The sequence below is a fragment of the Vicugna pacos genome, chromosome 18 (assembly GCF_048564905.1).
Source record: "Vicugna pacos chromosome 18, VicPac4, whole genome shotgun sequence".
Taxonomy (NCBI): domain Eukaryota; kingdom Metazoa; phylum Chordata; class Mammalia; order Artiodactyla; family Camelidae; genus Vicugna; species Vicugna pacos.
Window position 1 is genome coordinate 43,802,830 of NC_133004.1, and position 12,716 is coordinate 43,815,545.

Here is a 12,716-nt window from a genome sequence, read left to right on the forward strand (position 1 = left end):
GCTACCGGGACCCTGGCATCCGTGCTGACCCTTGCCCAATGGGGCGCTCACTGCACCGGGGCATCCACACCCGGAGGGTCCCGGGGTTGGGGGGACCCGGAGACAGGCAGGCCGGTGCAGGCCTGGTCATGAGGGCCCGTATCGAGCACTGCTCAGCGGGGCAGCAGCGGCGGCGGCAGCGGCGGCGGCGGCCCAAGGCGCGCCCCCCGCCCGCGGGCCCAGCACCCCAGGGCGGCCAACGCCAAAACTCTGTCCCTCCTCCTCTTCCTCAATCTCGCTCTCGCTCTCTTCCAGTCCATCTCCCCCCTCTTTTTTTTTTGTAAAAGGAGGGGAGAGGGGGTAAAAAAATGCTGCACTGTGCGGCGAGGCCGGTGAGTGAGCGGCGCGGGGCCAATCAGCGCTCGCCGTTTCGAAAGTTGCCTTTTATGGCTCGAGCGGCCGCGGCGGCGTCCTATAAAACCCAGCGGAGCGACGCGCAGCCACAGCCGCGACCGCGTCCACTCCGCCAGCACAGGCCTCTCTCCGCTCCGCCTTCGCCGCCGGTCTACACCACCACCAGGTAGGGCCCCGCGCCGGCCGTGCCCTGACCGGCCGCCGGACCCGCGCCTCCTCCGGGCAGGCAGCCCCGGCGCCCCGTGGACAGCCGCCGGGGTGCGGGGAGGGGACTCATGCGCTCCGCGCTCGGGGCCGGGGCTGTCCTCCCAGTGTGTTTCCGTCCGGGCCGGGGAGGCCTCGAATCTTTGTCGGAACGGGCGGGCAGCTCGCTTTGCCCGCGGGACCGCGGGGCAGCGGGGCAGGAGGGTGGGTGGGTGGGCGCGGTGGGGCAACTGAGCCGGGTGGGGGCTGGGGACACCGGGGCGCGTGCTTGTGCGCGTGCGCGCTAAGCCCAGGAGGCGAGGGCGGGGCGGTCGGCCGGAAGGGGTGGGGTCGCCGCGGTGCGAAAGCGCCTGCGCGCACTTCCCGCGCCGCCGGCTCCCGCGGGTGTGGCCGCCGCGCGCCCGCCGGGTGGCGCTTTTTGGGCGGGGCGGGGCCGGCGCCCGGTGGGGAGGGGGCGGAGGCCTGGCTTCCTGCCGCGCGCCGCGGGGCCGCCTCCAGCCAGCGTTTGCCTTTTATGGTAATAACGCGGCCGGCCGGCTTCCTTTGTCCCCAATCTCTGCGCGCGCCGGCGCCCCCTGGCGGCTCGAAGGCGCCGCGCGCCGGAAGTGAGTAGGGCGGGGGCGGCCGCGCCCGACCCCCGGCTCACTGCCCTGCTCTCCGCGCAGTTCGCCATGGATGACGATATTGCTGCGCTCGTGGTCGACAACGGCTCCGGCATGTGCAAGGCCGGCTTCGCAGGCGACGATGCTCCCCGGGCTGTCTTCCCCTCCATCGTGGGTCGCCCCCGGCATCAGGTAGGGCGTCAGCCTCGGGTCGGACTTGGTGGGTGGGGCCTGCTCTCTCGGGAGCAGGCAGACGGGGAGGGGAGGCCTTGGGCTTTCCGGGTGAGGGTCGGTGGGGCTGTGGGGTGATGAAGGCGCCTTGCCCTTCCTTCCGCAGGGCGTCATGGTGGGCATGGGCCAGAAGGACTCCTATGTGGGTGACGAGGCCCAGAGCAAGAGAGGCATCTTGACCCTCAAGTACCCCATTGAGCATGGCATCGTCACCAACTGGGACGACATGGAGAAGATCTGGCACCACACCTTCTACAATGAGCTGCGTGTGGCCCCCGAGGAGCACCCCGTGCTGCTGACTGAGGCCCCCCTGAACCCTAAGGCCAACCGTGAGAAGATGACCCAGGTCAGTGGCCCGCTGGCCTCACCTGGGTGGCCACCCCCTCCTTGTCTCTGCCACACCCTTTCTCACTTGTTCTTTCTTCTGCCGTTTTCCTAGGACTTTCTTCTCTGACCTGAGTCTTCTTTGGAACTCTGCAGGTTCTATTTGCTTTTCCACAGATGGAATCTTTTTTTCGTGTTTGCCTTTCTGACTAGGTTTAAAGCATAAAGTGCTGTGGGTGTAGGTACTAACACTGGCTTGTGTGACAAAGCCAACGAGGCTGCCATAAAGCGGTCTCAGTGTGTATTCAGTAGGTGCACAATACGTCTGGAGTGAATCCCTGTCCCGGGATCCCCAGCACACTTAGCCGTGTTCCTTGCACTCTCTGCATGTCCCCAGTCTGGCCTGAGTGCTCCTCCTGGCCTCTTTGAGTGTGACCTGGCCCATCTCCCTCCAGATCATGTTCGAGACCTTCAACACCCCAGCCATGTACGTGGCCATCCAGGCCGTGCTGTCCCTGTACGCCTCTGGCCGCACCACTGGCATCGTGATGGACTCCGGTGATGGGGTCACTCACACTGTGCCCATCTACGAGGGGTACGCCCTCCCCCACGCCATCCTGCGTCTGGACCTGGCTGGCCGGGACCTGACGGACTACCTCATGAAGATCCTCACGGAGCGTGGCTACAGCTTCACCACCACGGCCGAGCGGGAAATTGTGCGTGACATCAAGGAGAAGCTCTGCTACGTCGCCCTGGACTTCGAGCAGGAGATGGCCACTGCCGCCTCCAGCTCCTCCCTGGAGAAGAGCTACGAGCTGCCTGACGGTCAGGTCATCACCATCGGCAATGAGCGCTTCCGCTGCCCCGAGGCTCTCTTCCAGCCCTCCTTCCTGGGTGAGTGAGGAGGCCTCATGCCCGCCCCCCAGCGAGGGTCACCCTGTGGTCACGCTGGATGCTAAGTCTGATTTCTGTCTCCCCCCAGGCATGGAATCCTGTGGCATCCACGAGACTACCTTCAACTCCATCATGAAGTGTGACGTCGACATTCGCAAGGACCTCTACGCTAACACGGTGCTGTCCGGTGGGACCACCATGTACCCCGGCATCGCCGACAGGATGCAGAAGGAGATCACTGCCCTGGCCCCCAGCACGATGAAGATCAAGGTGAGTTCCAGCCTGAGCTGGCCTGGTCATGTGGCGGGTGAGATCCTACCTGGGTGCAGATGGACATTGAGGCAACCATGTTGGCGTGGGTCCCTCAGGTCCAGGGCTGTGACACCCGGAACCCTCACGCCAACTGTCCTCTTCTCTTCCCAGATCATCGCGCCCCCCGAGCGCAAGTACTCCGTGTGGATTGGCGGCTCCATCCTGGCCTCGCTGTCCACCTTCCAGCAGATGTGGATCAGCAAGCAGGAGTACGACGAGTCCGGCCCCTCCATCGTCCACCGCAAATGCTTCTAGGCGGACTTAGTTACGTTCCACCCTTTTCTTGACAAAACCTAACTTGCGCAGAAAACGAGATGAGATTGGCATGGCTTTATTTGGTGTTTTTTTTTTTTTTTGAATTTTTTTTGTTTTTGGCGCTTGACTCAGGATTTAAAAACTGGAACGGTGAAGGTGACAGCAGTCGGTTGGATCGAGCATCCCCAAAGTTCTACAATGTGGCCGAGGACTTTGATTGTACATTGTTTTTTTTTTTTTTTTAAGTCATTCCAAATATCGTGAGATGCATTGTTACAGGAAGTCCCTTGCCTTCCCAAAAGCAGCCCCGCTTCTCTAAGGAGAAGGGCCAGTCCTCGCCCGAGTCCACACGGGAGGGTGATAGCATTGCTTTTGTGTAAATTATGTACTCCAAATTTTTTTTTAATCTTCGCTTTAATACTTGTTTTTGTTTGTTTTCTTTTGAATGGTCAGCCATCACGACCCCTCTTTTTTGTCCCCCAACTTGAGATGTATGAAGGCTTTTGGTCCCCCTGAGAGCGGGTTGAGGCGCAGAGGCAGCCAGGGCTTACCTGTACACTGACTTGAGACCAGTTCAATAAAGTGCACACCTTAAAGAAACACATGGCTTCGTGGCTGGTGGTGTTGGGAAGAGGCTGGGGCAGTGGGGGTGCTTTGGGGCACTTTTGACCTTAAAGGATCTTGCAGACGTGAGGGTTATGTAGGCAGATTCTGGCCTCTTGTTTCTAAATGAATTCCTTGGCTTGGCCCTTACACATCTTATTTCTCAGTGGGTTCTGAGATCAGATGCTTGAAAGGTGGGGAGCCAGAGTTGTACCCACATGTCAGCTGTTTTGCGTGCTGCTCCCTAATTTTCTGAGCTTGGTGTCCTTTGGGGTTGGGGCTTCCCTGGCCCTCTTTATCTCTCCTGTGCCTGCCCTGTTGAGGGCCAGGGAAGATGAATAAGGCATCAGCACTTAATCTGCCCATTCACTGGAGTGATACCTAGGAACTGCCCTGGGGTGTCTGCAGGGCCACCCCTATCCCCTCATCCTGGGCTTGTGGGCAGGGGGATGTTGGGTTGGCAGAGATGGTTGTGGTTGCCTCTGGGAGTACTTGGCCAAGATCTGGATTCTACCTTGTGAGCAGTCAGGGCCCAGTTTGAAGTGTAGATCTGGCCTAGTTATCCGAAGACCCCTGTGTGGGAGGCAGCCTGGCATTGCAGGTCAGCTAAGGGGAGGAGAGACCAAGCCTGGTACCCCTGCTGCTAGTTGCTGCAACTGACACTGGCAGAGGCTGGGGGGGAGGGGGAGAGGCACCCCACTGGGGAGGCCCCTCCTTGCCCCGCCCACCCTATTATCTCCAGAGGGGGAGAGGCACAGAAACCAACCTCCAAATTAATCTCAAAAGCCCCCAAATCAAGCCTCTCCCCTCCAAGAACCCCTGCTCCCCCAGGCTCCATTGCACCTCAGTGGGGGCTGTGACGACCAACTGCTGCCCATCTCAGGAAGGGGTGCAGACCCTCAGAAAGGCACCCTTAGCCCAGCATCTCATGGGGCTTGTGGTCAACTCTAGGCCTGGAGGAACGTGAGAAATGTTACTGTTAGTACAAGGTGATTAACTTTGTTGTGGGAAGGAGACTACTTGACCTTGTGATGGCTTCCAAAACCAAACAGGAGCCTGCGGTCCCCCGGCTCACCCAGGCAGGTTTTCCTAGGTTAGTACGTGAAACAGCACTGCAGGTGCAGCGCGTGCCCTCCAGAAGTGGTCCTGTTTCGAGAGAGACCCAGGCTGCCTGCCGCTCTACCTGTGCACGGCAGCAGCACCAAGGATGCTTCGGTGGCTCCGTCCCCTGACCCTGTGCAGCCTTAGAGGTCCAGGAACCAGGGTCTGGGAAGGGGAGTCCCTCCGGGACAGTTCCAGCTCTTTTGGTTTAATTCAGGGGTGGTGGTGAGCCCTGGGTTCTGGGAGCTGCAAGTAAGTTTCCACCTTGGGCTGCTTGCTTATTCATTACAGATTAATAGTTGAGTGCCTACTGTATACTGATGTCTCGGACACAGACCCTGCCCTGGAGGAGCTGTCATTCTGGAATCTCCCTCCCTCCCTCCCTCCCACCGTTTGTGTTAGGCATTGCGCCAGGGAATGGGACTCAGTGGAGAAGAAACCAGGTGTGTTTCCTGCCCTCATGAGGCACTCAGCTTATTGGGAAGACAGAATAAAAATGTGGGCAAACAAATGTACCATACCGATTGTGACAATGAGAAGAAAGAGCGGAGGTCGCGTGTGATACAGGACACGGGGAGTTGGAGAAGTTCATCACGTTGATGTGTCTTGGGTGTAGATACATCACAACTCATCAATGAACCTGAAAAATACTTAAGAAGTACGGATTTAAAAAAAAGCAATCATCATTTTGCCTCTTTCAAAAAGCAAATAAGGTAATAAAGGACCGTAACCTCGGCTGACGGTGGAGGGGGACAGCCATTTACTCTTGAGCAAGAGGCTTCTCCAGACGGCTTCCCGTGGGAGGGGTGCTTGAGCTGGTGCAGAGTCACCTGGCCAGGTGCAGGTGTAGGCGTGTGTGTCTCAGGCAGAGACCTTGACTGACTGAGGACAGAGGCCCAGTGGGAGGGTGTTTGGGGCCATATGTCTTGTCTATGTGGCCCTAAGAAGTCACATTCCTGTCCACGTGCTCATCTGAGAAATGGGAACATTAGTAAAACTTACAGGGCTCGCTGAGCACTTGTAAGAGCACTGGTGAGCAGGAGCTCCATCAATCTTTTCCTTTGAGAGGCTCTGGAGGTGCAGCTGAGGCACATGATTGACTCTTTGGGTCCTGTTCCTCCCCTCCCGGGGCTGCAGCTGAGCTGGTCATCTTAGCCAAGCCAGGCTAAGCCAGAGGATGCTTCATTGCCTCCCAGCTTCCTCTCAGCACCCATTTTACACATTAGGAAACTGAGGCTTGGGGAGGACAGGTGCGCTGGCCCCAGGTTATCCACCTTATAAGTGAGGAAGCTGGAATTTGACCCTAATTCTTGGGAAGCCTGACAGATCCACGAGCCAGATATGTCAAGATTCAGACCAACACGATATCTTCTTGTTTTACAGACATTTGGCATCTCTGCTTTGACCCTCCAGCCACCTCTGCAGTGTGCCCTGCCCTGCCCTGGGACGGGAAGCTCCCTGCTTCCTCAGGTGGCTGGCTCCCCCGTGAGGCTGTCCTGACCACCTGAGGTTCATCCTCTTAATGGTCTGAAATCTTCTCTCACCAGAATGTTCCTCCTCTGCAAAGCTCTCCCTGCCTGATGGAACTGCACTCCAACAGGCGCCCAAAGAGGGGGAGGGTCTTGGTCACAGCAGGGGCTCGGAGCCCGGGGCTGTCCCCTTCCTCCCGACACGTCTTCCTGGAGCTCAGTGGGAAGGACACAGGGAGGCGGCTCGTGGTCACACTGTTGCAGGATAGTCCTCTTCCTTGTGCGGAAACTGAGGCTCTGAGGCAGTTTGGAGTGGGCAGTGGCAGGATTTGAACCCACGCTCTGCCCAGGAATCACCCAAGGGACACGGGCTGGGAAATTCAGAGACCCTTGCCACTGATTGGTGACTTCACTCCGCGTATTCGTCATTCAGCTTACATTTCAGGCAGCCATTCAGTACTAGGGGGAAGGGGGCTCAGACATTGTCCCTGCCCTCAAGAGTTTACATCCTTGCTGTGCTGTCCCCTAGGGGGCCATGAGCCACACGTGGCTATTTAAATTGAAGTGAATTACAATTAAGAATCCAGTTCCTCAGCGGCACAAGTCACATTTAAAGGGCCTGGTAGCCACCTGTGGCTAGCGCTTATCCCAGTAAACACAGGTATGGAACATACCATCACTGTGGAAAGTTCTAGGGGGTGGCACTGGCCTGGTGGGACGACAGACGTGAACCCCAAACTCACACTGATGGTTCTTGAATTCTCCACTATGATGAACACCTTTAAGGAAAACTTGGAGGGATGGTGCCAGGGGATAACGGAACTGTGACCTGGTCTGGGGGAAGGGAAGGCTTTCTGGGGAAGGGACTTTGGGAGGGTGAGGAGCAACGAGCTGGAGGTGGGGTGAGAGCCCTCCGACAGAGGGAGCAGAACATGCAGAGGCAGAGGGAGCACCTTCAGGAGTGAGCAGCTCAGACATACATATTTAAAAAATGATAGACTTTAGGGGAGGGTATAGCTTGGTGGTAGAGCGCCTGCTTAGCATGCATGAGGTCCTGGGTTCAATCCCCAGTACCTCCAATTAAAATATATATAAATAAGTAAAAAAATTTTTTTAAGTAATAGACTTTAATTTTTAGAGCAGTTTTAGGTTCATAGCAAAGTTGAGAGGAAGGCACTGAGATTTCCCAAATACCTGCTGCCTTCACACTTGTGTAACCTCCATCCTCAGCGTCCCCACTAGAGTGGTACACGTGTCAGCACTGATGAACCTACATTGATAGGTCGCATCACCCAAAGTCCATCATTTACATTAGGCTTCATTCTTGGTGTTCATGTTGTATGGGTTTGGAAAAGCATCCGCCTTTACAGTATCATACAGAGTCGTTTCCCTGCCCTAAAAAGCATCTGTGCTCTGCCTAGTCAGCCCTCCCCGGCACCCCCAACCCCTGGCAACCACTGATTTTTTTTTTTTTTAGTATTTTCTTTTCACTCTAAAAATATTTTTTGTCTTTGTTTTTGTTTTGGAGGAGGTCATTAGGCTTATTTTTTTGATGGAGGTACTGGGGATTGAACTCAGGACCTCATGCATCCTAAGCACGCACTGTAACACTGAGCTATAGCCTGCCTCTGATCTTTTTTTTTTTAAATGAAGTATGGTTGATTTACATTGTTTCAGGTGTACAGCAAAGTGATTCAGTTGTACGTATGTATGTATCCATTTTTTTTCAGATTGTTTTTCTTGCAGGTTATTATAAGATATTGAATACAGTTCCGTGTGCTGCACAGTAGGTCCTTGCTGTTTATCTCTTTTATATATAGTAATGTGTATCTGTTAATCCCAAACTCCTAATTTATCCCTCCCCTCCTCCTTTCTCCTTTGGTAACCATAAGTTTGTTTTCTATGTCTGTGAGATCACTGATCTTTTTCTAGTCTCCATAATTTTGCCTTTTCCAGAATGTTATATAGTTGGAATCACACAGCATGTGCCTTATCAATTTGGCTTCTTTCACTTACTGATATGCATTTAAGGTTCCTCCATGTCTTTTCATGACTTGGTAGCTCATTTCTTTTTATTGCCGAGTAATATTCCGTTGTCTGAATGGACCATGGACCACAGTTTATTTTTCCATTCATTTTCTGAAGGACATCTTGGTGGCTTCCAAGTTTTGGCCATTATGAAAAAAGCTGATGTAGACATCTGTGTGCAGGTTATTTTTCTGTGGGAGGAAGTTTTCACCTCTAGATGGGCAGTTTCATGAGGTCACTTTGGATGGGCTGGCTGCAGTAGGAGGAGCTTAGGCAAGGTATGGTTCCTTCAAAAATGCTTCTGGTGGGATGCAGCCCTAGAAGGGGGACAGGGGTACCTTGATGGTGGCCTGAGCATGGAGGCTCTCCTGGTGGGCTTCATCCAAGGCCTTCTCCCTGTCTTGACCACCTTCACCAGGCTCCAATCCACCCCTCACTGCAGCCTCTTGATGCCTGGAGGTCTTTTTCCCTCAATACAGTTAAGGAGGCAGAATTGGAGGCCTCTGGGTTCTGGCATGGAGACAACATGGATTTGGTGGGGGGAGGGTGTATCTCAAATGGTAAAGTGTGCGCTTAGCATTCATGAGGTCTGGGGTTCAATCCCCAGTACCTCCACTTAAAAATATGAATAAACAGATCTAATTACCTCCCCCTACACCTGCAAAAAAAAAGAAAAGAGAAGAGACAATGTGGACTCAAGCCCCAACTTTGCCACTCACGGGGACCTGTGTCTTCTTCTGCAAGATTGGGTGATAATAGGGTCTACCTCCACCAGGGTTGGGTGACATTTCCAATGGAGACCCAAGTGGAAAATGTTAGTTACACAAGCAGTGACTTGAGCACGGCAGCCATCATGATTTCTATTAGGAAAGAGCTGCTTTTCTCCAGACCCCACTGTTAGGTGGATCGGAGTGGGTAGGGGATAACAGAGACTACTCGTCTTCGCCTGCATCATATCCAGATTCTACCCCAGGCTCTTGGTGAACCCACAGGGTCCAGCGCTCAGACCTGGCTCTGGTCAGCCAGGTGCTGCAGGGTCGGGCTCTCAGAGCACAAGCCATTGGGGATGCTGTGACGAAGTGTCACCCAAACCTGGGAAGGCCTGTGACAGGGTGAGAGCAGTTAGGCATTGGAGCTGACTCCTCACTCCAGTCTCCTTGAGCCCCAACATTTAGTGATTTCCAGCTCCAATGTTCCTTGGAATTGGGGAGACCCAAGAAACACAGGACTCCTTCCTCCTTAGAACGAGTAATAATAGTTGTGGTTCCAGCTTCTGTGTATTGCATGGCTCCTCTGTGCTGGACACATACGTGTATCATCTCATTTCATCAATCATTTATTTCACAAATGTTTATCGAGGGACTGCTGCTGCTGGGCCCTGTTCTAGCAAGGGAGAGAGAGTAAACACGGCTGTCAGAGGAGAAACATACCTGATTATGGATTACAGAGGAAGAGGAGGATGGGGCAGGGAGTCAGGAGGGCTGGAGGAGGGACCTGGGCCAATGTGCAACTCCCTCAAGTGCCTGCCTGAATCAGAGTTGGGCTCCAGGGTTGGGGCTTCAAGAATAAACCACAGGAACCCCACGAACACGTGTGTCTTGTGCCTGAAGTTGTACCTAACTGTTGACTAAACCATAAGCTCTTTGAGGCAAGGGCTGTGCCTGGCTGCACGGTGGTCCCCCCACAGTAGGAGCTGTCAGAGGCCTCTTGATACCAACTGGCTCAACCAGATGAGGTGGGAGGGGAATGAGGCCCAAGGAGGGTTTGATATGAAGCTGCATATTATAGGTTGAATAGTGTCCCCCAAAGACTCATGTTTACCTGGAATCTCAGAATGTGACCTTATGTGGAAACAAAGTCTTTGCAGATGTCATTAGTTAAGATGAGGTCATGTTGGCCTCAGATGGATCTTAAATCCAACATGACTGGTTTCTTTATACGAAGAGGGGAGGGTACACATACGCATGCGCGCGCGGACACACACACACACACACACACACACACACACACACACACTTGCACACATGCATGCAAAGAGGGAAGATGGCCCCGGAGCCAGAACTTGGAGTATGCAACTATAAGCCAAGGAACTCCAAATCCAAGGATTGCTGGCAACCACCAAAGGCTAGAAAGACACAACGAAGGATTCTTTCCTTGAGCCTTTGGAGGGAGCACTGCGCAGTCAACATCTTCATTTCTGACTTCTAGCCTCCAGAATTGTGAAAGAATGAATTTCCAGTGTTTAAGCTACCCAGTTAGCAGTACTTTACCACTCCTGAGAAACACACTTGCTTAGGGGTCACCCAGGAGGGAGTAATCACCAACACTCAAATCCAGTTCTTCCTTTCCCCACGAATTTTTATTAGTAAATTAATTGCAAATGCAGAAGGTTACGGGTGAGATCATATCATCCATACATTAATGAATCCAGAAAATATTCATTCAGTGTTCATGTCAGGGAGTGTCCTAGGTACAGGGACATACAGTTTATTGGGGAAGGCCAGGAAAAAAAAAAAAAGACAGTAGATCGGATGGTGCTAAGAGCTATGGAGAAAAATAACACAGGATAAGGGCAAGTGTAGGTATGTACAAGTGAGGACGGGGAGGAGGTCATGCTATCGTCTGCAGGGTGCGCAGGGACCAGCTCTCTGACAGGTGGTTTCTGAACACTGCAGGCAGTGCGACGGCACATGCAAAGGCCTGTAGGAGGCGAGTGCTGCGCCAGCAGGAGGAGGCCCGCGTGGCCGGAAAGGGGCGTGCAGAGGGCAGAGAAGCGGGACATGAGGGCAGAGAGCAAGCAGGGGCCACTCCCGGACCTCCCAGGCTCACCCCACGCCCTAGTGGGGCTTGGCAGCGCGCCGCACTCAACATGGCGGCCGCAGGGACCCGCCCGCGGACGAGCGGAAGTGCGTGTCGGCGAGCGCCGGAAGTGGCGGGCGGCCCCGCCTTCTGCCCGGGTCTGTGTGGAGCTGAGGGCCCGCCGGCTTTGAGCATCCCTGGCCCGCCAGGCGGGAGGTCCCGAAGCTGTGGCACCGGAGGCCGAGACTCGGCGCGCTCCCGACATGGCCAGCTCAGGAGAGGTACGGCCGGCACATGTCTCCCCTCTCCTCCCTGTCTGGCTGCCTCGGCCGGAATCGGTCGTCCCCACCTCGATCCCGGTCCCCCTGCGTCCTTCCGTCCCGCCCCCTGCCCCGGTCCATCCTTCCCGTCCGGACTTCGGCCTGGCTCTGTTCTTCCCACCTTGACCTCTTTCCTGCCGCCGCTCGGTCCTTCCTACTGCGACCCTGGCGTCGGCCTGGTTTGGTCCTTCATGCCCCAACCCCGGCCTCGGCTTTGGCCGGTCCTTCCCATCCCAAACCTGGCCTTGTCCCCTGCCCCATCCTTACCCCATCCTGCGCCTCAGGACCTGACCTAGTATCTGAAGGCACAAGCTCTCTCAGCCTTCCGTTTTCCAGACATTCCCCAGTTCCGAATTCCTGATCATCAGACTTCTCCCCACTCCCCCCCTTCCCCGGAGTTTCCAGGCTGCTGTGGGCCACTCAGGCCCTTTCCCCATACCCCTGTGCTCAGCCCTTGGAGCTCTGAGACGTTCTTCCTCCCTGCCGGCTTCACACTGCATCCTCCTTCTCTGAATGTTCAGTGTCAGTCCAGCCCACTTTTCTCTGAGCCTGCTTGTGTAACTTGAGGGAGTAGTGGAGGAAAAGCCATTTCAGCTGGAGGACTTATGACTTACCCTGAATTTCTCCCCCAATGCTCTACAAATGTGGTCCGGTGGAGAATCCGACTGGGTTCCTGTAATGTGGTGCAAGGTATATTCTCTGCAGACCAGGGAGTGGGGGATCTGGACTCTTGACTGGGGCCTTTCCTTTTTGTTGCTTCCCACCTACCTCTTTGTGTACCTGTGTGCACTTGTGTTTATGTCTATCATTTGAGACTCAGACCGTTGAGTGTACTTCCTAAGTCTTAGGGGCCTGCCTGCCTGTGCTCTAGGGAATAGGGGTGAAGGGGGTATGGCTATGTGGAAGGTGGCTGGGGTTGCTGACAGATCTTCTTTATTTGAAGGAGATTCGGCCCCTTGATTGAGGGGGAGGGTAAGGGGTCCACCCGCATGCTGGTGGTAGGATCGAAGGGTCAGAGTATCAGCTCCCTGAGGAAGAGTCCTGGTGGGTAGCCTCCCTGTGTTAGCAGATTCTGTTCCGTTGCATGTGCTTGAGGGGAGGGCGTGCTGACTGGTACCTTGGTCTTATGGGGTCCTGGCGCCAGGCCCCTCTGTTCCTAGAAGCACATATTGGGGACCTGG

At 55.0% G+C, this 12,716-nt stretch overlaps 2 protein-coding genes across 3 annotated transcripts in view; both read left to right on the top strand.

The window, feature by feature from the left end:
• The first annotated feature begins 441 nt into the window (after positions 1–441).
• On the top strand, positions 442–3,815 carry ACTB (actin beta). Of its 2 annotated transcripts, XM_031676709.2 has the most exons (6): positions 442–559; positions 1,263–1,391; positions 1,537–1,776; positions 2,210–2,648; positions 2,737–2,918; positions 3,072–3,815. In XM_031676709.2, the coding sequence occupies exons 2-6, from the start codon at positions 1,269–1,271 to the stop codon at positions 3,213–3,215; spliced, it is 1,128 nt and encodes a 375-aa protein (XP_031532569.1). In that variant the 5' UTR covers positions 442–559; positions 1,263–1,268; the 3' UTR covers positions 3,216–3,815. The 2 variants fall into 2 exon arrangements, with proteins under 2 accessions (XP_031532569.1, XP_072799464.1); XM_072943363.1 differs by lacking the exon at positions 442–559 and having other exon boundaries at positions 1,261–1,391.
• Positions 3,816–11,355: 7,540 nt separating this feature from the next.
• Positions 11,356–12,716, top strand: part of FBXL18 (F-box and leucine rich repeat protein 18) — a 32,063-nt gene continuing 30,702 nt past the window's right edge. Inside the window, exon 1 of the mRNA XM_072943364.1 lies at positions 11,356–11,496. Coding sequence (XP_072799465.1) covers positions 11,479–11,496 — 18 coding nt within the window. The 5' untranslated portion in view covers positions 11,356–11,478. The remainder of the gene's footprint in view (positions 11,497–12,716) is intronic.

Excerpts from the sequence above, each read along its gene's own strand:
- ACTB (XM_031676709.2), top strand. The coding sequence starts at position 1,269 with ATGGATGACGATATTGCTGCGCTCGTGGTCGACAACGGCTCCGGCATG. Across the intron at positions 1,777-2,209 it reads ACCGTGAGAAGATGACCCAG|ATCATGTTCGAGACCTTCAA; the intron begins GTCAGTGGCCCG and ends ATCTCCCTCCAG. Across the intron at positions 2,649-2,736 it reads CTTCCAGCCCTCCTTCCTGG|GCATGGAATCCTGTGGCATC; the intron begins GTGAGTGAGGAG and ends GTCTCCCCCCAG.